The sequence below is a fragment of the Ranitomeya imitator genome, chromosome 2 (genome assembly GCF_032444005.1).
Source record: "Ranitomeya imitator isolate aRanImi1 chromosome 2, aRanImi1.pri, whole genome shotgun sequence".
NCBI lineage: Eukaryota > Metazoa > Chordata > Amphibia > Anura > Dendrobatidae > Ranitomeya > Ranitomeya imitator.
This window is the reverse complement of record NC_091283.1, coordinates 189,033,212-189,058,535: the sequence shown is the minus strand read 5'-3', so window position 1 is coordinate 189,058,535 and position 25,324 is coordinate 189,033,212. Positions and strand designations below refer to the sequence as shown.

Sequence of the window (25,324 nt, the reverse complement as noted above, 5' to 3'; positions counted from 1 at the left end):
CTCTATCCTGTGTGTACTGTGTGTCTCTTCTGTGTGTACTGTCTCTCCTGTGTGTACTGTGTCTCTCTCCTGTGTGTACTGTGTGTCTCTCCTGTGTGTACTGTGTGTCTCTCTCCTTTGTGTACTGTGTCTCTCTCCTGTGTGTACTGTGTGTCTCTCCTGTGTGTACTGTGTGTCTCTCTCCTGTGTGTACTGTGTCTCTATCCTGTGTGTACTGTGTGTCTCTCATGTGTGTACTGTGTGTCTCTCTCCTGTGTGTACTGTGTGTCTCTCTCCTGTGTGTACTGTCTCTCTCCTGTGTGTACTGTGTGTCTCTCTCCTGTGTGTACTGTGTCTCTATCCTGTGTGTACTGTGTGTCTCTCATGTGTGTACTGTGTGTCTCTCTCCTGTGTGTACTGTGTGTCTCTCTCCTGTGTGTACTGTCTCTCTCCTGTGTGTACTGTGTGTCTCTCTCCTGTGTGTACTGTCTCTCTCCTGTGTGTACTGTGTGGTGTGTCTCGGTGTGTGCAGCCTGGCTCTCTCCTGTGTGTCTCTCTCCTGTGTGTGCTGTGTGTCTCCTGTGTGTGCAGCCTGGCTCTCTCCTGTGTGTAGCGCCGTGCACGCCCGGTTGCCATAGTTACACACAATCACTGAGCGCCTCTAGTTTATACAGCGCTGCTCTTGGCAACCTGAGCGGAGCGGAGCGGAGAGCAGCGGCCGGAGCCTGAGCGCCGGGTGTATCCTCCGTATTACTGCACTGTATGTACCGTGTGCTCTTTCCTGTCTGTTCTTCTCCGTATCTTCCACTTTCGCCTCTTCCTCCAGTCTCCATACCCGCGGCGGCCGCTTTCTCCCTCCTTTCTTCACCCCATTATCCCGCTGCCTCACGTCTTGCCTCAGCTCTTTCCCCTCTGCGTCCCCCGCCATCTGCTCTCCCTGCCCCCAGCTTCTTACTTCATGCTCCGTCCTGTGATGTAGGAGCCGGTGTGTACAGCGCTGCCGCTACTACAACTGACGGGCTCCGGAGCTGACTGGCGCTCTTATATACATACGGGCGGCAGTTGTCAATAGCAACAAAGTAACCAATCAGATTACAGCTTTTAGTGTCTCAGTGCAGGGTATAGAATGACAGATGAGCGCTGATTGGTTGCTAAGGACAACTGCCTCACTGCACTACAATTCCTATAGGAAAAGCTGTACTATATATATATATATATGTTATCATGTTATCATTGTGAATCTGGGCAGAGGAGAGTCGGGCGAGAACACTGCATCATGGCTTTCATTATTTGAAAGGACTTTAGCAGAAATCTGATTGGTTGCTATGGGCAACTCCTCAGCTAACTCTGATAAGTAGCCACCGAGCACTCGGACCCAGAAAGGGTCACCGGGTCACTCGGACTGGGATCTGTGGTGATTGCAAGTTACACCTATCCACAACTTATAGCTTGGTGGTGGTCTGACCCCTGGGACCCCTAATTAATCAGCAGAATGGGGCATTTTCTCTGTGCAGGGTGCGCTCGACCCCCGCTCCATTCATCCCTATGGGGCTACTGAGCACTGCCCTATTGGAGACCTCATAGAGAATGAATGGAGCGGAGCACGGAGTCCAATCTGCCGTGCCATTTTCATAAAATGCCCCTTTCTGCCGATCAGTGCGGGACTCGGTGCCCGGACCGCCTGCACTTACATGTTAACTTGTTTTCACCAGAGGACCCCTTTAACCCCCATCCCAGAGAGGTGATATTTTCCATTTTCGGAACTTTCCTTTAAGGATAGAGCTCAAAATCGTCAGTAAAATAGCAGCGGTAAAGGCCCTTATAAAATAAAGTAGTCACTGTTGTAAAATAAAATTGCCAGACGGTCATATCCGAACCAGCGGGTGCCTCAGACAGATGTTAGATAAGCAGAACTTTTACGAGAGCAGCGTAATAGTTGTCAGCGATCGGCTGCAGCGCTACAGAGACCCCCGGCGACATCACTGGTACGATTCGGACTCGCGGACTCGCTATAGCCAGCGCGCATGGCCGATTTTCCACACGGACTGATGGGCCGCGTGGACTAAAATCACAGCAATCACTAGTCTGATAAGTTTTACGGACCAGAATAATGCAAATAAAGGAAAAACAGCTGCTGCGCCCGTCTGCAGTGTGAACGAGCACATGGAGCTGATCATGTCAGCAATTTTCGGTCACGGCCGGCCCGATTGTCAATATGGTCTTAATCTCGTTTCGCCTTTTCATAAATTGGAATTTTAATTCTTTATTATAAATGGCTCCAAGAAAATGTTCCTAATCTCATAAAATCCCAATCACGGCAGGATGGAAAAATGGCCCAGAAAATCCACGGGTGACATTGCCGCAGATTGCATCCTTTGCATTGCAGAGGCGAATGGGGTTTGGTGTAGATTTTCGCTGTGGGTTGTGCACAAATTAAAAACATAGGTAATTACCCAATGCCCCTATACATAGGGAGCCCTAAGCAGAGACCCCCAGCAGTAAGACCACCTAGTATTATTAGTGTGGAAGCAGGGCGAACATGTTGGTGCAACCTGTGGGCCCCACGTGGATCTATTTATTGATTTTGTTGCTTTTTTTATGCTTTATTTCCTTTTTTTTTTCTTTTTTTCAGGCTCCGCAAAGAAATGTAAGGCCACGTTAACATGTGCGGTTTTTTTCTGCATCAATTGTGGCAAGAAGAAAACGTATTGTTTTGCCACAATTGTCCAGATTCAGAGCAAAAAAATGATGCGGTTTTATCAGAAGCGTAAATGCAGCAGCGATTTGTGAATGTAGCCCTTGGGGAAAAAAATGCACAAAATTTAAAAAAAATCACAGTATAAAGTAGCTGAATTTCCATACAAAATATACAGCATTTTACTAATGTGTGAACAAGGGCAGCAAAACAGGTATGTTACTGCTCAGCCATTCAGGAGTCTTGGAAAGCTGAATAACAATCCTGCGATCATTGGCATCCTCAGTACTATTCATATTCCCCAAATGGCTGTATTACATCCTGGTAGGCTATAGGATGAACGATGAATATATAGTTGGTCATTTTAATTAATTTTAATTACACTTTTATTAACTTTAATTTTTATTTTATTAGAAAAAAAAAATGTTTTTAGCAGCCTAGGCAAATACTAGGAGCCGCTATTGTGCGAGGGGTGGCACATTGCCGGGGCTTGTGCAGCCATCAGATTGCTATAACTGGGCATTAGCTTTAATAGGTCACTGGCATCTGAGTGGAATTGATATACTAATGCCTCTATTGTGTGTGACCCATATGGCGCCATTACACGGGGACCAGCACAAGCAAATCATATTGAGCCAGATAATCGGACACGCGCCGGCAGCTGCTAGCGCATTTATGTAGTAAAGTGATTCTAGAGCAATCGTACAGCCGTGGCAAAAATTACACTCATCATTATGGGCTAATTTACATGTCTGCGTCCAAGTACAAGAACTTTGTCGTTTTTTTTTCGACCGTTTGCCTTCTATTTCTCCATCGCCATTGCATATCATCCAATTTTCTCATCTGCGGAAAAAAAAAACGGATGGCGATTTCCCGATTCTCCTTCCAATTATTGCTCACTGCTGCATTCACTTAAATGGTTAATTCCTTCTGCAAAACGGATCGTATTAGGACATATAGCTCTATTTTTTTATGCGGACAGTCGGTATCCAAAAAAAAAGAAGGTTACATGAGTAGCTCAGTAAAATATAATGTGTATGTGAAAAAAAAAACGGAAAACACGTTTGCCAAACGCTGACATCGAAAGATGACTGACGACCAAATCACAGCCGAGCGTTCTCTGTAAAAGAGCCGCTGCCCCAATCATCTGATAGCGGCTTATCTCGCCTCCCAACAAAATATCAAATAATCGCACAATCTTCTGGGGACCCTCATATAGATAAGAAGGTCCGATCCTGCTGAAATTGGTAGGTTTGGCCAACTTACCTAATGAGAGCCTTACATGGAATCTGTCAGCAGGTTTTTGCTATGTAATCTGAGAGTAGCATAATGTAGGGGCTGAGACCCTGATTCCAGCAATCTAAGACTTACTAGTCTGTGTTACTGTTTTGATAAAATCAGTTTTATCAGTAGAAGATTATTACAACAGGACTAGGTGTCTCATGCCTCCTAGTCCAACCACGACCCCAGCACTGATTAGCAGTCAATGTACAGCAGGGGTCCCCACCTCCAGGCCTCGAGGGCCGCCAACAGTGCAGGTTTTCAGGATTTCTTTAGTATTGCATCGGTGGTAATGTGATCATCTGCACAGGTGATGATTCCAACCCCTGTGCAATACTAAGGAAATCCTGAAAACCTGCACTGTTGGCGGCCCTCGAGGCCTGGAGTTGGGGACCACTGATGTACAGGATACACAGAAAGCTGCCAATCAGGGATGTGGACGGTTTATACAGGGGCTCAGCATTCTGAGCTCTGCTAGATCTGCAGCAGAGAAAACAATGATTTTATCAAAATGACAGCAAGTGACTCATCACTGGAATCAGGCTCTCAGCCCCTACATCATGCTGCAATGATAATAGAGGATCCCACGAAATTAACTTCTCCTCTGTCAAATCAGTATGAAAAGGGGCTTTGTACAAATATTAGAATCAGGGGGTCACTGATCAATGTCTCAGAGGCCTTGGGTCCCAAATCTGGACTATTAGCTTGTGTGCACACTACATGTTTTCCGTTATTATTGTCCTGTCCCTTTAAATCTGAACCAGTTTTAACCCTTACTGCACAGTATATATTATCCAAAGTGAACTTGGATTCTCAAGACTTTTATTTTCCTTTTTAAGAATGGAAGAAAACATGTCAGTGTGATTAAGTAATTCTTTCCAAGAGTTTTGCAGCAACAATACTGCTGAAGGGTTGCCAGTAATCTGATGGTTATTAAAGGGGAGGGCATACGTGTCAAAAAAAGGCAAACTCTCAAGTCTGCACATAACCGAACACGTCTCAGGATGTGGATTTTGTCATTGCAATGTGCGCAGGTCGGCCATAAGGTTTGTGGGCATAGTCGTCTTACATCACTGGTGGAGGGGAAGTGAAGGGGGGAAGCTGGGGATGTGGTAAGGAGGGGGGAGGGATGTAAGAAGAGGCTTTTTATTTCGGTCAGCTGACTTAGCCGGGAGAATCAACAGAAATGGCTGGAAGCTGGACGGAAAACACGCAGAGGTATGTGTGATGGAGAGCAAAAGAGACAAAAAACGGATAGAGCGGAAGAAAGAAAATGAGAGTTACAAAGGATCTGGTGCAAGAAAAAAGTTTGGAAAGGAAGTTTGTGCAATGCAGGCGGCAAGTGCATGAAAAAAGCGGAAGGGGGTAGAGAGGTAAAAAAAACTGTAAAATAGACCGATCTTACAGGAAAAAGATTAACGGAGAGTAAGAGGCAGACAGGAAGATTAGAAATAGTGAAGGCGATAAACAGGAAGACGGAAAAGACAAGGAGAGGTTGCCCTTGTGTGAAAAGTGCCCTCATCTTGGCGAAGTTACTTATCGCAGTGCGACTAGCTTATGGTGTTGTAAATCATTGTGTTCCAGCAGGTGATATGACACTGGGGGAGGCCGTGGGGGTCTCGTGTCACTGACCATGGACAGTCATAATCGACAGCGGCCGACTGACAGCAGCGATGAAGAGGAGAACAATTTTGCACGGTACATGGACGAGAACGGAGTCATTGGAATGGACGAAGAAGGACTCTTGGAGGTGGACAGTCAAGGCGACGTAGAGCTGGAAGATGATGAGGCGCAGGTGCTGGCTTTTGAAGAAGAATGGATGGAGGAACTGTACAAAGAGGGTGTACTCTCCCCAGGAACGCCTTCGGGAGACGACAGATCTGGTGGGCACAGCTGGCAGGAAGATTTCACTTTATCCGGGGCGGCAGACGAAAGACCTCAAACAGAAAATTTGGGGAGCAACGTTGGTTTTATCAGTCACGAATCCGATACAGGTAAGTAAATATTAAGGTAAATGCCCCATTTCGAGATTTTGTAGACTATTGCAGCTTCCGGCTAAACTGTCGGATCTCCGTGGGCTGGAGCCTCTTTTAGAGCAGCAATTTTACATCGTCAGTCTACTTCCTATGCAGATGTCACAAGGGTAGACAAATTGTTCAGAGTTCTCGTAAATGCTGCACAATTGGGCTGTTAATAAATATATAATGTGTGGGTGCAAATTACTTAACACGCTTGATAATTATCCACTTGAAATTGAGAAGATCATTATCAAACTTGCAGAAAAGTGAACTCTGGCAGCTAGTTTTCAGCTTTTATTTTATGCAAATTATTTGTCTTTTTTGGAATAGAGCTAATTTGCATACCCTTTTTCCAATTTATCATCATACACCAACCGGATTGACTCAATGAGAACCTGAACATTCCCAAGCTCTATATTAGTTATTGCCTTCTGAATTGAAAAGTTCTCCCCGTTATCAAATTCCTTGTGGTCAAGCCAAGTATTGGTCCCACCTAAAACAGTCACTTGGCCGGAATAGATTATTAATGGCCTCTTTAATGAAAGATCTGATTTATTGTTTATTTCTTATTCTTTTAGGAAATCACAGCTCATTGGGACACGCCAGTAAATCAATTACATTGCCTTCTGCATTAGATCATCATCCCCCCAGCAGAGACCAACAATTGGATATGACAGAAGATGAGGTGGATCGAGTAAGTTCCCCGGGAGCGTGGGATAGGGATGAAGATGATAGTTGGAACCAAGCACAGTCAGAGCATTTTGATGGAAGTCCTGTACATAGAAGGTATGAAGGATATGGCCAAACATCAAGAGACGAGCCCAAGAATGAAGTTGAATTTTCCGAAAATCCAGCCAATCAAGAAGATCAATATGCCACCGAATCTCCATCATCCCCTCCCATCCCTAGCACTTGGGACACAAAACTAATGAGTCGTTTTGGTAGGTTAAGCATTGCCCCTCGGATCGAAGATGAAACTCTCCCTGAATCCTCGTGTACAGAAAGTGCGGAAAACCCAGAAGTCATCCCAAGTCAAGTTCCTGCAAATATCTCCAACCTTACTAGAGACTCTAAACAGGTCAGGAGTGTACAACCTAAGCCTGTTTTAGCACCTACCAGGACACAGCATGGAGAGCCCCCGACAATGAAGAAAAGCAAACTTTCGACCACACCTCTTTACGGCAGAGGTCAACTGAACTACCCTTTGCCTGATTTTTCCAAAGTTGGACCCAAAGTGCGATTTCCAAAGGATGAAGAGGGATATCGTCCTCCTCAGCCACGTAGACCAGAAATGCCAAGCCGAGGAGTTCCTGTTATCTTCAAGTCTCCAGCAGAGATAGTGAGGGAAGTCCTGCTTAGCAGCACCGAAAAGCCGGTTCAAGAGCCAGTTGTGTCACCAGCAGTACCACCAGAATTCAAGACCCCGCAAGAAGCTACTGAGCTGGTTCATCAGCTGCAGGTCTGTATATGCTGCTATGCCGAGTTTTATGTGCAGATTTCCCCACAGGATTGGACTAGATATCGAAAAGCTGCGTTTTTTGGACAGCGAGAAAATACAAAGTGTTAAGAACTCACCAAACTCTCATTGTGGGAACTTAACCTGACGGATAAAAAATGTAGTATGTGAGAGCTGAACTTTGATGGCAAGGCCGTGTTTTCTGTTACACCACTTTGATAAATGAGGCCCGTGTCACCTTCCGCTATTTTAAGACAGTAATTCCATCTTTATTAATTTATTATTTTTTTAATGTTATAATTTATTTTTTTAATAATTGGTCACTAATTAGCAAGCTACATTGTGACAATTGTCATGATGTCATATTTCTCTGTTCTCACCCTTGTATTGTTTTGTTTTTATCTAATTGCCTTTTACTGTTAATACGTAATCACCTTCCCTCACCTCCCCATGTCTCTTACTTCTTTAAAGGAGGATTACCACAAGCTGCTCACTAAGTATGCCGAAGCTGAAAATACCATTGACCGTCTGAGACTAGGTGCTAAAGTAAGAAACGTGGCACATTTTCGTATATTATAAACACCCGACATTATGAGAGTGTATTTATAGGGTTTTAGGCATTGCCACTACTGAATTCTGCATGTAGAGCGACAGAAATCTGGGGACTTTTTTCAGTAAATGTGGTCAATTAGTAAAGTAAGCAGGACAATCTTGATTGATCCCTATGCCAAACCCCTGTTTTTACCTCCCACCCAGCCCACCTGATTACTGGAGTCTCAGCTTAGTCTCAAGGGCCACTGGAGGGGCCAACTATGTCCAGGTTTTAATTTGTGACATCCGCCGTACATGTAGTACTGCATGTATGGAGCGGGCTCAAGAGGTGATCCTGCTCCAAAAAGTGAGGGCGCTGGCTGTGTTGTACAGCTAGCATCTAAGACCTACGGTATCTTCGATTGCAGTCGTGACAGCGGTATTTAAGAGGTTAAAAATGGGGGAAAGTGGCCCTTCCGACTCCCATAGGCCTCCCCTATAATTGCGGAGTGTCAGTACAGATGGGGTCCTAATGAGGGCCCCTTTTGCAGGCAAATTTGTCTACCTATGAAGCACAGCCTGTGGCTAGGCGTCATAGAAGATAGGTAATTTAACAATACGCCGCATTATTACAGTACGGCAGTGTATTGTGCAAGCAAACAATTGATCCCTTCTTCAAATAAAAAATGTAACAAAAAATATATATATTTAAAAAAAAATGTTTTAAAAATATAAAAGTTCATATCGCCCCTCCCTGCCTTATCCCAGGACGTAAATAAAATCTAAAAAAAATAAAATAAAACATTTGGTGTCGCGTGTGTTCGATATAATAAAATCTGATATTTATCCCATACAGTGAACGCCAAAATGAGAAAGAAATGAAAAAAGCAGAATTTCTTTTTATTTGTCACTTTATGTCCCAGAAAATTGAATGAAAATGAATAAAAAAAAAACCATGGAATTGATAAAAACGACAGCTTTTAGAGCAAAAAATAAAAAAGAACAAAAAAAAAACCCCACAACTCCATCACTTGAAGAGTCCTTGTTCAACTACACTTGTGCTGTGTTCTCAGAGGCGTAATGTATAGCTCTGGACATTGTAATGATTCTTTTTATTGTTTTTCCTGATTAAAATTTCATTAAAATTTCAATAAATATATTTACTGAAAAAAAAAAAGAAATCTAAAACAGTTATAGTCTTAGTGAGGGGGAAAAATCGAAAGCGAAGAGGGGTCCACTGGAACCTTGGTGTTTGCCTCAATGGCCCTCACATAAAATAAGGACTTTAGGCTATTGCCCATTTGGTCATTTCCTAAAATCATCCACAAGTCCATGATAAAACAGTTTGTATCTGGTGACATAATGGAAAGTCATCGCCCACATAGAGTCCATGTACTTGTAGTCTATTCTGTACCCTGTTCTTTTTTTTAGGTGCATCTCTACTCGGACCCTCCACAACCAAGTCACAGCATTCACATGGTGACAGTCAACCAGGGGACAAAAGTTCTGGAGTTTACCATGCCTCATCCTCAGGCTGCAACGTTCAGCTCAGTAGACGATCCTCATGGGACTACTATGGTGGATACAGGTAATTAGGGGGAGTTTTTCATTACAAAATTATGATTTTTTTTTTTTAATAGAATGACTGAATTACCTTCGTTACAGGAATTAGATCCCTCTAGAATGGATTTGTTCAGCCAAAGCCAGGAGTAGATCATAAAGAAAGATTTGTATGTTTCCATATTCTTATAATCACTTCTGACTTTAGTTAAAAAACTACATCTAAAACTACAGTTTAAAAAAACAACAACATTGTATGTGAAACCCCCCTTTAAGTGGATCTGTCACAAGATTTCACAATACAAAGCTTATACATTCTGAAATAGATTCCTTAGACCTGATGAGGCTGGTGTATTTACTGGGATAGTTCATGTAAGAATGGCTGTATAATCTTTCCTGAGAGTGTAAACTCAATCCCCACCGCCTGATTGACAGCTCCTCAGTGTCCTTCCTCCCTGCTGCTGCCGAGATTGCTTACTGCGCAAAACAAACTGCGGCTGACAGTCAGATGAAGTGCACAGAGATTGAATACGCTTGGATTCATTGACATTTGTTTTTTTTTATCTTGAAAAGGCACCGAAACGCGTTGGTTGAGTAAAAACCTTAACTTTATACCTTCGAGGATTATTCATTCCCGCAAGTACAGCCCGGTTACCATGAGATATCCACTAAAGTGGATTCGTAATGTCTCTCATTCCGAAAAATAAAGGGTGTCAAACCCCCTTGAAGGGGTTTTCACGAGCTAAAACTAAATTCCTGCAGAGCCTTCTTCCTATAGATGAATCCTGACAATAAGCATTGTGCACACAATGTGATTTGCGGTCACGAGCCGACTAGCCTCTCATCCGCTTCTCTAAATAATACATGGAGAGAAGCAGAAGACTTGCTTGTCAAAATGTGACCGCACATAGGCATAGCTCGTATTTGCAATCACGTCTCAACTTCTCAAGCAGGCAGCAGAGAGGAATCCTGACAGTGTGCCCAATGCACACTGTCACAATCTGGCTATCTGCACTGCAGACATGTAATTCTAGCCCAGAAAACTCTTTTATCTAAACACAGTGGTGAGCACAGGTCCTCTTTGTTATGGAAGAAAACTTCCAGTTTCTGGTGCCATTTTTTTAGCCAAAGCCAAGAATGAATCCAACAGGTTAGAGAGGTACAAGTTCTTCCTGTATATTATTTCCCTTTAATTTTGTAGCCACTCCTGATTTGGACATAAACTGTATCAAGAATTGCCAAAAATAATATGTGTGTGGTCCCAGCCTTACAAATATTAGATTATGGGTAAACACAAAGGTGTTAACTTATCTAGGGGGAATGGCACTTCAAATCAATAATTATAATCAGAGCAGCAGGAAATACGAAGAGATCCATAGTATTAAAACTATATAGCATTATTAATGATATTTAAAACAGCGAGTACAAAAAAAAAACAATTAAAAAACAGGGTGCCTCACAGGGGAAACGCCACAGACTATAGAATCGACTATATTATTGTCTAAGGGTCGCTCATTGCCACGACCAATCAGCGACGGGCACAGTCCGGCGGCAAAATGGCCGCTCCTTCCTCCCCGCAGTCAGTGCCCGCTGCATACTCCCCTCCAGTCAGCGCTCACACAGGGTTAATACCAGCGTTACCGGAGCGCGGTGTAACGCACTCCATTAGTGCAGCTATTAACCCTGTGTGACCAACTTTTTACTATTGATGCTGTGTATGCAGCAATCAATAGTCAATAGTCAATAGTAAAAAGATCTAATGTTACAAATAATAATAATAAAAAAAAGGTACAAGGGGCCCTCAGAGGGTGAGTATATGTTTATTTTTTATTTTAAGTCTTTTTTAACCACGCATATAGTGCCCACATTGCTATATACTACGTGGGCTGTGTTACATACTGCGTGGGCTGCGTTATATAATACATGGCTGCTATGTACTACATGGGCAGTGTTATATACTATGTGGGCAATGTTATATACTGCGTGGGCTGCGTTATATACTACATGGCTGCTATATACTATGTGGGCAGTGTTATATACTATGTGGGCAGTGTTATATACTGTGTGGGCTGCGTTATACACTACATGGCTGCTATGTACTACGTGGGCAGTGTTATATACTATGTGGGCAATGTTATATACTGCGTGGGCTGCGTTATATACTACATGGCTGCTATATACTATGTGGGCAGTGTTATATACCATGTGGGCAGTGTTATATACTGTGTGGGCTGCGTTATATACTGCATGGCTGCTATATACTTCGTGGGCAGTGTTATATACTATGTGGGCAATGTTATATACTGCGTGGGCTGTGTTATATACTACATGGCTGCTATATACTATGTGGGCAGTGTTATATACCATGTGGGCAATGTTATATACTGCGTGGGCTGTGTTATATACTACATGGCTGCTATATACTATGTGGGTAGTGTTATATACTATGTGGGCAGTGTTATATACTGTGTGGGCTGCGTTATATACTGCATGGCTGCTGTATACTTCGTGGGCAGTGTTATATACTATGTGGGCAATGTTATATACTGCTTGGGCTGCGTTATATACTACATGGCTGCTATATACTATGTGGGCAGTGTTATATACTATGTGGGCAGTGTTATATACTGTGTGGGCTGCGTTATATACTACATGGCTGCTATATACTATGTGGGCAGTGTTATATACTATGTGGGCAGTGTTATATACTGCGTGGGCTGCGTTATATACTACATGGCTGCTATGTACTACGTGGGCAGTGTTATATACTATGTGGGCAGTGTTATATACTGCGTGGCCACTGTTATATACTGCGTGGCCTGTATTAACGCATCGGGTATTCAAGAATATGTCGTGGCCTGTGCTATATACTATGTGGCTGCTATATACATACATATTCTAGAATACCCGATGCGTTAGAATCGGGCCACCATCTAGTATATGATAAACAGCTGATAAAGTGAAATGCTGCCACATGAGGTAGAAATGTGCACTATCGGCAAGAGAATTAGGGGGTGTAAGATAAATAAGTAGGGATCAGGACATGGTATAGACAAAGATCTTATAGGAGTTTTGCAATGTAATATGCGATTAGTCCAATTGTCCGCTATAATAAGGGTATGTAACATTCTAAAAGAAATATAAATACTGTATGCTACTGCTGATATATATATGAGTTGGGATGTACGGTAAGTGTCCCCACAGCCAGAAGGCTTATGCCCACCAGTGAGGGGAGAGAACGTATACAACCCTTAAGGCATAAATAAACACTGGAGTTTACCTCAGAAGAAGCCAGTGGCGAAACGCGCATCGGGTGTGGGGACCCCACTCTGCCACTTCAATGATTTGATTTTTTGTGGCACTTGAAATATTTGTTTTCAGTGAATCATATAGTGGATGTATGGCCTCTGATAGGATATGGCTACAAAATATTGCCAATGACGCTGTTTGTGTGCCGCAAAACATATCTCTCCTGGAAAAGCTGTTAAGTATGTGCCAGATTATGCTTGGGCGAGTCAGAAGCAGAGCGGAAGTGTCACTTGTTTTGTACTTTTAGCCACCTTTCTCACATCTCCAAACCTCTACAAACTTTTTGCTCAACTTCCTTTTCCTGAGGAAACATATTTAGTCACAGCTGCAGCTCAGACTATTTCTTCCGTCCGAGCATCTCACCATTACAATATCTAGGTCACTGTATCACTAGTGTATCTAGAACTCTTAGGCTATGTGCACACGTCAGGATTTCTGGCAGAAATTTTCCTGACAAAAATCTGACATTTCTGCCAGAAATCCGCATGCGTTTTTTGCGCGTTTTTGATGCGTTTTTTCTTGCGTTTTTTCTTGCGGTTTTTCCAAATGCATAGAATAGCGGGAAAAACGCGAAAAAAACACAAAATTAATGAACATGCTGCTTTTTTTTACCGCAATGCGTTTTTTTTTTGCAGAAAAAAAACGCATCATGTGCACAAAAATTGCAGAATGCATTCTAAATGATAGGATGCATATGTCTGCAGTTTTTAATGTGGTTTTATCACGTTTTATCGTGAAAAAACGCAGAAAAAAACGCGAAAAAACCTGAACGTGTGCACATACCCTTAGGGCACAGAATCTGTCCTATTGATATGTGTTGTATTCCTGTGTAGTTAAATATATGACCAACATATAATATCACATAATGATGGCTGTATGTCAAGATCATTTATGATATGCTGCTAAAAGATATTTACTTGTGTGTGGGGACATCATACTGTACGGTTGGCTGAGGGGACATCATACTTGTGTGTGAGGACATCATACTGTTCGAGGGTCTGTTCGAGGGTCTATGGAGGCATCATATTGTGTGTGGGGGGGGCTGTGAGGACATTGCACTGTGTGTAAAGGGCTATATTGGCATCATACTGTGTGGGGGGTGTGGGGAAATAATAATATGTGTTTGGGGCTGTGTGTGAGGGCTTCATAGTGTGTGTGAGGGGCTATGGTGGCATCATACTGTGTGTGGGGGCTGTGGGGAAGTTATACTGGGTGTGTGGGGCTATGGGGACATCATACTGGGGGGGGGGCATCGTATAGTGTGTGAAGGTCTGTAGTGGTATGGTACTGTGTGTGGGGGGCAATGGCAGCTTCATACTGTGTTGGGGGCTATGGGGCAATCATTGTTTGTGGGGGCATCATACTGAGTGTGTGGGGCTGTGGGGACATCATATGGTGTGTGTGAAGGTCTGTAGGGGTATCATACTGTGTGGGGGACTATGGCAGCATCATACTGTGTGGGGGGTGTGGGGAAATAATATGTGTTTGGGGCTGTGTGTGAGGGCTTCATAGTGTGTGTGAGGGGCTATGGCGGCATCATACTGTGTATGGGGGCTGTGAGGAAGTTATACTGGGTGTGTGGGGCTATGGGGACATCATACTGTGTGGGGGCATCGTATAGTGTGTGAAGGTCTGTAGTGGTATGGTACTGTGTGTGGGGGCAATGGCAGCTTCATACTGTGTTGGGGGCTATGGGGCAATCATTGTTTGTGGGGGCATCATACTGAGTGTGTGGGGCTGTGGGGACATCATATGGTGTGTGTGAAAGTCTGTAGGGGTATCATACTGTGTGGGGGACTATGGCAGCGTCATACTGTGTGTGGGGGCTGTGGGGTACCATACTGTGTGGGGGGGCTGTGAGGTCATACTGTGTGGGGGCTGTGGGGCCATCATTGTGTGTGGTAGCAGTGGGGCATCATACTGAGTGTGTGGGGCTGTAGGACATCGTACTTTATGTGGGGCATCATATAGTGTGTGGAAGCCTGTAATATTACCATACCGTGTATTGTATGGGGGCTATAGATCAAGTTAAGACTATACCTATTAAATATACTTAAGACTCTCTATCTTTCATATTGGAAAACACATTCGTGATCTGGACATTGATGGAAAATCCTCCCTATACCCCAAAAGTACTTTAGGTATGCATGGATTTATAGTTATAGTACCTCCTGTACTATTTGTATTGTATTTTCTTGTACTTTCTAAACACAAAAATAAAAAACTTGAATTTGAAAAAAAATATACTTAATATAATAAGCCCTATCCTAACATGTATTAACAGGAGCTGCTGCTCAGCATACTTTATTCTGCTTAATATTAAATTACAAAAATGTAAAATAATAATAATAAGCAGAATTATGTTCGGTCAGTTGGTTCGGCCCCTCCAGAAAAGTCATGGTTTCTCATGTGACCCTTTGGGGAAATGAATTGCCCACCCCTGCATTATAGTATACTGTACAGGGGGCAGAGAGGGCCTGTCAAGCCTGACGTACAAGATTATTATGATAAGTAGGACGCTCAGAGGAGGAGACGGGGGATGACCCATCACTGCCATCAGCTGTACTCCACACGGGTACGTCCTGATCTCAATGGAGCTGAAGGCAGGAAAATAAACTGGGGAAAAGCCGGAGTTTGGAAGCCACTTACATGCAGTTTTTTTACAGGAATGAAGACAGATTTCCAAATAAAGTGCAAAGTTTCATAACTGTCCATGTTTAATCCAAATAAAGAGCTCAGATTATTAGGTTAAAAAAAACCATTTCTTGTGTTTTGATGTAGGTTCCTCTGACCATCAGAAGCCTTCTATGACCTCCTCGGCCCATTTCTTACCAGAAACCTCAGGTTCATCCTCTCTTCATCCTCCTGAAGACGTTTCCTCCACCCTCATGTCTCACTTAGAGGCCCTTTACCGAGAGGTTGGTGTTGTACTTGTACAGTAAGCACGTTTTTTTTTTTTATTACATTATAATTCTCATTAAGTTGCTCAATATATAGTACAGGTGTATTATTTTTTAACTTGACACAAAAATCATGATACGGCAATATATCTTGATGCAGAAAACTGTAACTTGAAATCCAGCTAGACGTGTTTAATGGCTCGCGGTATGTTACATGGCTGCTGTCAGTTTCACGAACCTTGCTGAAATTAATAGTACAAGCAAATATAAGAAACTTTAGAATATATCTAGTTAGAGAAATCTATTTCTTTCTCCACGTATGAGCCACTTCACCTCCCGAAATCATCTTTCATTCTAAAATCTGCATGGGTCAAAACAAGACAAACTGCCTGCCAGTTCAGAGGGATCAGATTAAAGCTATGGAGAGGAGAACGGGAGCAAGGAGGAAGAGGAGAGTGGCAAAGATGCAGAGCTTCTGCTTCTTCTTTCTAGGACATGTTTATCACACTTTAGTGCTGATTTCACAGATACACTGCTCAGTACTTCTGTATAATGTCCTCCATTCTGCTACTGCTTCTGCACATAGAGATGGAAGGGCAGGAATCTCTCATGTATGTGTGTAGTGTGTACGGGAGACATCATAGCAGCCACTTTCCACCCACTAGTGCCAAATATAACAGAAAATTGAGAAAACTCATTATACTATTTCGTGCCCTTACATGATGATGTTATTTCTCATGTACACACAGCTTATTCTAAAATTATTTGTAATTTTTCAATTTCAACATCGAGTTTTCTGCCTAAAGATATTTTTTGGCGTCATGGTGTACTTACTGCGTGGCTACAGCTGTAACTTTAGGATGTAACTATAGCTTAGTGTTTGAGCTTATGTCTATGTGGATGAAGGGGTTAAAATAATAATGTACCTTGCATATAATTGACAGACACTACAGACTCAGCGCTTTCATTATGTTTTGTATATAGTAACTTATATGCATTAATCTTACTGACAGGTGGAACTTTTTGAAGAATTGCTGCACAGCGGGAACCTGACTCCTGGAGAAAAACAACAGGTAACATTTCCATTTCCAAATTGATCCAAAGGAACTTACTACTGTTTAATTATTTCATCTTTTTAAAAATGACTATTAGGCGCATTACTGCATGTCTTTCTATGGTGGTCTAATCTGCTATTCCCTCTTTTCCATTCCAGGCAGTGAGGGAGTTGCAAGGGTCTTTGGATTTGCTGGAACAAAGATATTTAAAGGCACAAGAACAGCAGCGCACTGGTTTTGGGAACTTGACTGGCGAGCTAGATCCACAAAGGTAAAGTCTAGGTTCATTTGAGCATTACAGGAGTGGTCCACTAATCGGACACCACCTTCTTAAATACTGTATTTTCCAGCGTAAAACAAAAATAACAGATGCTCACCTTCCACACCGATGCCATTCCTGTGATGTCGGCGCCTTGTTTGCCAGTGCTCACGTGACATTGTTATGGCGCCAATGCTAGTGGGCCGCAGTTCTAGGATGTCTAAGTTTTGTCTGAGGGCAGAGTGATCAGCTGCAGCGCCCACTTGGCATAACAATGCAACGTGACCAACGGGAGATCGAGCATCAACATCGCTGGAATGGTGCTAGTGCGGGAGGTGAGTGCCTGGGTATAAAATATTTAAGAACGGTGTTGTCCAATTAATGGAAGCCCCTTTTAAAGGGAACTTGCCAGGTCCAATAACGCTATTAACCTGCGGATACTGGGTTAATCTGCAGGCTAATGGCGTTACGAAGATGCCTGTCCGCAGTACTGAAAGCGCGGCACCCGGTAGAAAATTAATTTTATTTCTAATGAGAGCCGCCGGCTTTCAGTCATGAAAAGCAACTGAAAGATCGGTTACTTTTCATGACTGAATGCCGGCGGCCATCTCCCTGCTTGTGATATTCACAGACTTGTTTCTTGTAGGTGATCTATAGTAAAGCTTCATGTTGTACAATCTGTATGCTTATTTGGGACAGGGAACTGGAAGAAGCCATATTCCAACTTGGTGTCCAACTGGAGGAATTGCAAGAACAAATAGAAAACTCTCCTTTGTCTTCCCCAAACTCTCAATTAAGAAATAACCTTGGAGACAAAATTACAACCCATCATTTAGGAAGTGCTCCAATTCCATCAGCCTCAGCGCCTGTTCCAGCTCTACAAACCCCATACCCCCAGGCAAGTATCATAAAGACATACACATGCTTTATATAATGTACGTACCTGTACCTGCTCCTGGATACCGTCCACAAAGATGTCTTACCTCACTGTCCTTTCAGATCTCTTCTCCAGAGCCCCTCAGCGCCTCTAAGGTGGATGTGGAGACGTTAAGTAAGGAAGATCCAGCGGAATACTTACCTCAGCCCCTACTCCACAAGCACAGGCAGGTGGAGCGAGACTACGGCACCTTGCTATCTACGTGAGTTTTTCAATTTTGCTGCAAATAATAGTGGCCTAAATTATGGGAAATAAAATCTACATGATTATAGATAATAGCGATAATTCTAAAGTATGAAGATTTCCTTTCATAGCGCAGTTAATTTGAACATTATGGGGGTTGTCTAGATGAATAAAATTTTAAAGAGCGCCTGTCACCCCAAACTGCTAATTTATCACCTATACGGGTATGTAGGGGACTCGGATAAGAATCATACCTGTAGTATAGATTTTAATAGTTTAGATACAAAAAAAAAATGATTTAGTATGCAAACGAGGGGTGCTCTGATGCACTTTTTGCATGGCCAAGGGCTCCGTTCACCGTGACACCCTATCAGTTTGCATACTGAGTACTTTGTCATATCGTGATTGACAGGTCACTACCTGCACTCTATCAGCGCTCTACACCTCCACACGGACTCTTCAGGAGTCCAGCCACGCTGACAGTGTTATTGCGTGTTCTCATCGCTCGCTCCTGTCTGCAGTACAGCACGGACCGACAGCCGCAGACAGGACCCGAGAACCCGCAATGTCACTGTGAACCCGGCTGGGCTCCTTTAGTGTCCATGCAGAGGTGCAAGATATGACAAAGTGCTCAATATACAAATAGAAAGAACATATCGGTGCTCCGAGCTCTTGGCCTCTCCAAGGGTGCCCTGAAGCCCCCTCATTGGCAAACTACATTTTTTGCAGAAACTTCTAGTACCGACATGATTTTTATAGGGGCTAAGTCCCCTAAATACCAATATAACTGGTTTAATTAGCTTTTTGTGGGTGTCAGATGGGTGTAAAATAGTACATTATAAATTTTACAATCGATACTCTGGTCCTGGGTTCAGTAGCTCCATTTTTGTCCTCATGATCATCACAGGCCAGAATTTCCAGTGTCAGCATATTATCAGGTTTTTTTTTAAGAGGGTTCCTTGATTGCTTATGTCAATAGCTAAACCAGCCCCCCTTCTCTGCAATGGCTGAAACATGAGCAGAAAAGGGGACTGGCTTAGCTAATAATGTGAGCCGCAGAAGGATATGGAGCTGCTGAACTTGGGACCAGAGGTGACAGCAATGATTAGTTGTAGAACTTTCTATTCTTTGCACATTTATTATCATTTTGAACAGTGAGACATTCCCTTTAAGCAACGTTGTCATTGTCACCTTGCAAACAAGTGTTTGACTTGGGTATTCCAGTTAGTAATTTCCACTGTCTCTCCATTCTCCAGATACAGTAGCTTCAAGTCTCTTCCTGATGCCCTTGGATCGGAGCTAGAAGAGTGGCCACAGCAGCCACCACAAAGCGCTAAACCTCACGACCACCCCCAGGATGCCCCTTCTCAGGGACATTCAGATGCAATCAGGTCACAAAAAGGAAGACCACTGGTCCTCTTGACATCGCCTAGGACACAGGAGGCTATACGAGACACGAGACAGCTAGATCCTCTCACATCTGTGACATCGCAGGATCATGAGGACCATTTACAGACTGTCAGTCCTCATGGCCACCATGTTCCAAGGCCAAAACAGCACACACAATTAGATAACCACCGAAGCCATCCAAAGACTTCTTCACCACACGTGCATCATCCAACTGAGAGGTCCTTAACCCACCTGCATGACGCAGCTAGTGGGATCATTTCTGGCCACACGTCATCGCCCATGGCACAGCGCAGAAGATCCTCTGTATTAAGTGGACAAAGGATCTCTCCCGAGGAAACAAAACCATCAGCAGTGAGAAGGTGAATGTCTAATGGGTGATAAAGGATCCACTGTTACTAACTGAGATGTTCTCTCTACTGTTTTACCAGTGGATGGACATGATTCATTCTGCCCGAACCACCGGCCGCATGAATCGGAGATGAGCTCTTTTATTGTAAATCTGTATGTTTCAGAGAAATGGGGGATGTGGTGAATATGATGTCTATCCACGGATGTAGGTACCCACAGGTTTCACCCTCTCTGCTCAGCTAGATTGACAGGTCTCTTCCAATACGCACATAGAGAGTGTCTCCAGTGTCCAACCCTTTAATAAGTATTGCCACATGATCAGAGATAATAGCCAAACTCAAGTACAGACCCCCGTTTCAGGGTGCTTGCCTTCGTAGGTGTAGAGCAGAGTTTGGCTGACTTGAGTGCAACCCATCTCGAAACAGACAACTATAGATGAGATTGGTAATTTTACAAGGCTTGGTAAAAGGTCGGATAGTAACGTATAGGCCAGCTCCATCTCATATGGCAATGCCAATCAGACTTCATGCTCGGCTGGGCTTCTTAAAGGGTATCTGTTAGACGATTTTTGCTATGCTATGTATTCTGAGCACAGTATGATGTAGAGGTGGAGAGCCTGATTACAGCGATGTGTCACTTACTAGGCTGTGTGTTGCTGTTTCAGTAAAAACAGTGTTTTATCAGCAGGAGATTATCACTACAGGACTAGGCGTCTCGTGCTTCCTAGTCCAGCCACGCCCCCACCACTGATTACCAGTGTCTGTCAATGTACAGTGTACACAGAAAACTGCCAATCAGTGGTGTAGATTCGCAACACAGAAACCAGTGATTGTATAAAAATGACCGCAAGCAGGCAGACAAGTGACACATCGCTGGAATCAGGCTCTCTGCCGCTACATCATGCTGCTCTCAGATCATCATTATACTCCAGTGACAGATTCCCTTTAAGAAGAACCAGTCTCTCCTTTAGCAGTCTGCAGAAGGGCTCCAGGAGGCTCGATTATCGAACACAGGTTTGCTGATCTTTTTCACTTCTGTCTTTTCTTGAATCTTAAAAACAGAAGATGCAGTCAAAAATATTGTTGAAGGACAGAGAATACGTTTCCCTCAACATCAGATTTTTAAACATCATATAAATGTCAAATACATGGCGATCTGAGCAGCTAGCTAACAATTACGGCACATCAGCTTTGTGCCTGCTGTCTAACGGGATCACAATACCCAAATATAATGTTATTATTGGAATCGGTCACATTAGTGCGGAAGCATCTACATTATAATGTAGAAGACTAGGGCACAGAAAAGCCTAACACAAAGGTCCGACTTTCATGGTCCAAGTACAGATCACCATGTCCTGACACAACAGCCTCATGGACATATTTCGGGGAGATCCACTGCAAGTCCATACATTGCGGTCCTACTGAAATTAATATGTGAAACCAGGAATAATTTGTGAAAATGAGATGATATGAATATTTAGTATAATATACCATCTAGATTAACCACGTCCCTTCGGCCCCTCTGCAGATCACTGTGTGCCCACTTTTTTTGGCCTTTAATTCATACTTGGTACATTGGTATCTATTATATCGCATGCATGGCACTAGTATCCGCATGTGGATACCAAGGAACGAGAGAAGGACTGTACACAGCGATCTGCATACCTCCATCCATCCTTCTCCAGTCATGACTTTAGCTTCCATATTGGTTGTAAATCTTACCCTAGTATGGAAAGGGATCTGTAGCCTGAGCTACGGATCTGTCATTCTGCAATGGAGCTGTCTACATATAAACATGTCTGTGTTCTATCAGGATGGCTCAAAGCTCAAAAACATTCCCCCAGCGGGTTTCTCTGAATTCTCCAATGCCCCATGTTAGAGAGCAACACTCCGGGACCCCAGCAGCCGTGCCTTCAGTCAGCGAGGAGCGTGCACGCAGCCCCCAGAGCGCCAGCAGCAAGAGTGTCAGCCCCTCTGCCGAGAAGAAGCCATTGAGGACCAAGGGAAGTGTTTCCCAGGTGAGACTCTTCATTGTAATGATATCAATTGTGCATTCTGCCGTGAGAAGTCATCACGAAAACCTACCATTACGTGGACCCTTATGACAAAGGCATTAATACTTACAATTCAGAGGGTACATGAATACATAGCATCAGACATTGCAGAGTAACACGTTCAATAATTCAGAGGACAGATGAGGGCCCTGCTCAGAAGAGCTTACAATCTATACAGAAATACGGATGACGCAAAAGGTAAATTGTATTGTGTGGTGCAGCCATCTTTTATAATACATAAGGATAATAATGTAAAGCTGGGTGAATCGGTCACCAGCCAGTGTCTGTGAATGTCCAGATACAAAGTACTACTGAGAGCAAGGAGTGTGGGAACAAGTGGTAGAAAGGATCAGATTATAAGAGAAACATAGGAAGGAAGGCCTGAGAACAGTTAGATTAGAGAGGTGATGTGATAGGCCTGCCTAAGAAGATGTGTTTTTAGAGTATGCTTAATACTGAGGATGGCAAGAATTAACCAGATTGTCTGGGGTAGCGCATTCCAGAGAATTGGTGCAGCACAAGAAAAGTTATAGAGACTGCAGTAGAAGGTTTGGATTATGGATGACGTTAGTCTTAGATTATCATCATAACAGAGAGCAGGGATAGGGTGGTAGACGGAGATGAAACAGGAGACGTAGTTCAACGTTGTGGAAAGCTTTTTGAGTTAATGTAGGTGATTCTGTAGCAGATGCGCAACCAGTGCAATGACTGGCACAGGGTGGAAGCATCTGTGTCGCAGCTGGACAGAAATATGAGCCTGGCTGCTGCTTTGGCAAGGGAAGGGAAGTGTTTAGTGAGAGGAACACAGATTATTAGTGATAGCACAAGTAAGGGTACCGTCACACAGTGGCATTTTGATCGCTACGACGGCACGATCCGTGACGCTCCAGCATCGTAACAATATCGCTCCATCGTCGTAGACTGCTGTCACACTTTGCAATGTACGACGCTGGAGCGATAATTTCATGACGTATGTGCGATGTAGAAGCCGTTGGTTACTATGCGCACATCGTATACAATATCGTGCACACCTTTGTTACACCATGCGATCATGCCGCCACAGCGGGACACTAGACGACGAAAGAAAGTTTCAAACGATCTGCTACGACGTACGATTCTCAGCGGGGTCCCTGATCGCAGGAGCGTGTCAGACACTGCGAGATCGTAACTATATCGCTGGAACGTCACGGATCGTGCCGTCGTAGCTATCAAAATGGCACTGTGTGACGGTACCCTTAGTAAATGTATCTGGAGATGTGTGAGATAAAGTGATAGTGGAGGGGGAGGGGACATTACAAGACATCCTGTCCTTTGAAGAATCCCACATTTATTATTCACACCTCAATCTGTGATGACTGGTAACAGGGGACTACTCTACAGTACATTATAGGTAGATTTCACACTTAGAGGTGAGATATTTAGGATCAGTAATGTAATTTCATAAACCATTGACTTTGTTAGATAAAAAAGGTTGTGACGGTGTACACCACCCTCTTAGTACGGGAGATGGGGGGGAGGGGTACCACGCCTTTTGCTGGGTGCAGCCTTAGCCAGTTACAGGTAGAATGTAATGTTACATGGAGCCCATTAAATGGCTAGATATCAGTGTAATAGCTGGATGGCTGAGTCTCACACTTGTCAGCAGTTCTTTGTTCTGTCTCGAAGAGGAGTTCTTGAAGGAGGACCCACCTTTATGACAATCTTGTGCCCGGATGGAGCAATAAGACAAACACTTTAACTATATGGTTTGTTTTGTATTTTTTATAACCTTTAATGATTTTGCTCCTGTTATATTTATGAATCCTCTTTTTCTTTTATACAGAGGAGAATTCTGTCCCCAGAAACCGACAGTGGATTTCTTGGATCAGAAAGTAGTCGGTCCATCCAAAAGCAGAGAGATCAGCTAAGACTTACTCAGTAAGACCCTCTGTCTACATTCTGCTTTCCTATATTTTCTACATTGTTATAAGTAAATAGGATCCATCACGTGCCATAAATAAGTATTTTTTTTACCTGATGTAAATGCCGCTGTTCTCCTGAATCCGGCGATGTTTTTCTTTTGTTCCTGCTCCTCTCTGTTCCTGAGATAATGGCCTCTTCTTCCTGGTATTTAAAGCTAGCCTTTTCTAGCCAAATGTGCGTGGTCTTCAAGAAAACACCCACAGAACAGTTGCAGACTACGCCCACTTGACTAAAAAGAGTAGATTTAGTTACAGAGAAAAAGGAGCCATATCTCAGGAACGGAGGGACGCAGGAACAAAAGAAAAACAACGCCGGATTCAGGAGAACAGCGGCATTTACACAAGGCAAGAACATTTACATATTTATGGAAAGTCACAGGTCCACTTTAAAGTAAAACAGTTGACGTCTTAAGGGGGTTTCTTGGATTTTTCGAAAAGTTGCCATAAAATAAAGAAATTACAATTTTTGCTTAAATTGCTAAACATTTAACGCAGATTTTGACTGTGAACGTGAGCATGAAAGTGTTTTTATTTTAGCTCTGGTTTAAGTAACCAAACGTAAAAGAATATAGGAGAATATAAAGGAGTATATAAGAGAGAAGGTGATGTAATGGGCCTGGCATTGATATGAAGATACAGTCCTACAGTGACATACATAATCTATAGTACTGTTATGTGGTGAGTCCAGATTTGGGGCAGGGTCCGGGAATTTCAATCTCAAGGCCACTATACAATAAAGAACAGTCAGCTGAACCCACTGATTTTGACGAGATCAGCCAGCCATCTTATGTTTATGGGGCTCCCGAATCTCTCCCCCCCCGCAGATGATGTCGGGGTAGAGATGGAACACATTGAATTTACTTGACCAATACTTTTATTCTTGGGGATATAGTTCAACATTACGGGTTTCCAGCAGCAGCTAACTCCACCCGCACTATCGAAAACACATATGGAGGTGTCAGGAGAGATAAAAGCCAGCCATAAGGTACCGTCACACATAACGATATCGTTAACGATATCGTTGCTTTTTGTGACGTAGCAACGATATCGTTAACGAAATCGTTATGTATGACAGCGACTAACGATCAGGCCCCTGCTGGGAGATCGTTGGTCGCTGGGGAAGGTCCAGGACTTTATTTCGTCGCTGGATCACCCACTGACATCGCTGAATCGGCGTGTGTGACGCCGATCCAGCGATGTCTTCACTGGTAACCAGGGTAAATATCGGGTTACTAAGCGCAGGGCCGCGCTTAGTAACCCGATGTTTACCCTGGTTACCGTTGTAAATGTAAAAAAACAAACACTACATACTTACAGTACATTCCCGGTGTCTGGTCAGGTCCTTCGCCTTCAGCTTCCCGCACTGACTGGTGAGAGCCGGCCGGCCGT

At 43.4% G+C, this 25,324-nt stretch overlaps 1 protein-coding gene across 3 annotated transcripts in view; it reads left to right on the top strand.

The window, feature by feature from the left end:
- The first annotated feature begins 654 nt into the window (after window positions 1-654).
- AKNA (AT-hook transcription factor) overlaps window positions 655-25,324 on the top strand; it is a 37,109-nt gene continuing 12,439 nt past the window's right edge. Inside the window, exons 1-13 of one of the 3 annotated variants that reach the window (XM_069748377.1) lie at window positions 655-739; window positions 5,540-5,949; window positions 6,552-7,432; window positions 7,901-7,975; window positions 9,392-9,548; window positions 15,611-15,747; window positions 16,743-16,802; window positions 16,943-17,055; window positions 17,743-17,941; window positions 18,043-18,182; window positions 19,420-19,932; window positions 21,734-21,938; window positions 23,797-23,891. In XM_069748377.1, the coding sequence (XP_069604478.1) occupies window positions 5,589-5,949; window positions 6,552-7,432; window positions 7,901-7,975; window positions 9,392-9,548; window positions 15,611-15,747; window positions 16,743-16,802; window positions 16,943-17,055; window positions 17,743-17,941; window positions 18,043-18,182; window positions 19,420-19,932; window positions 21,734-21,938; window positions 23,797-23,891 (2,936 nt within the window). In that variant the 5' untranslated portion in view covers window positions 655-739; window positions 5,540-5,588. Of the gene's footprint in view, window positions 740-5,116; window positions 5,174-5,535; window positions 5,950-6,551; window positions 7,433-7,900; window positions 7,976-9,391; window positions 9,549-15,610; window positions 15,748-16,742; window positions 16,803-16,942; window positions 17,056-17,742; window positions 17,942-18,042; window positions 18,183-19,419; window positions 19,933-21,733; window positions 21,939-23,796; window positions 23,892-25,324 lie in introns of those variants that run through there. The other 2 variants (XM_069748378.1, XM_069748379.1) reach the window with 2 other exon arrangements.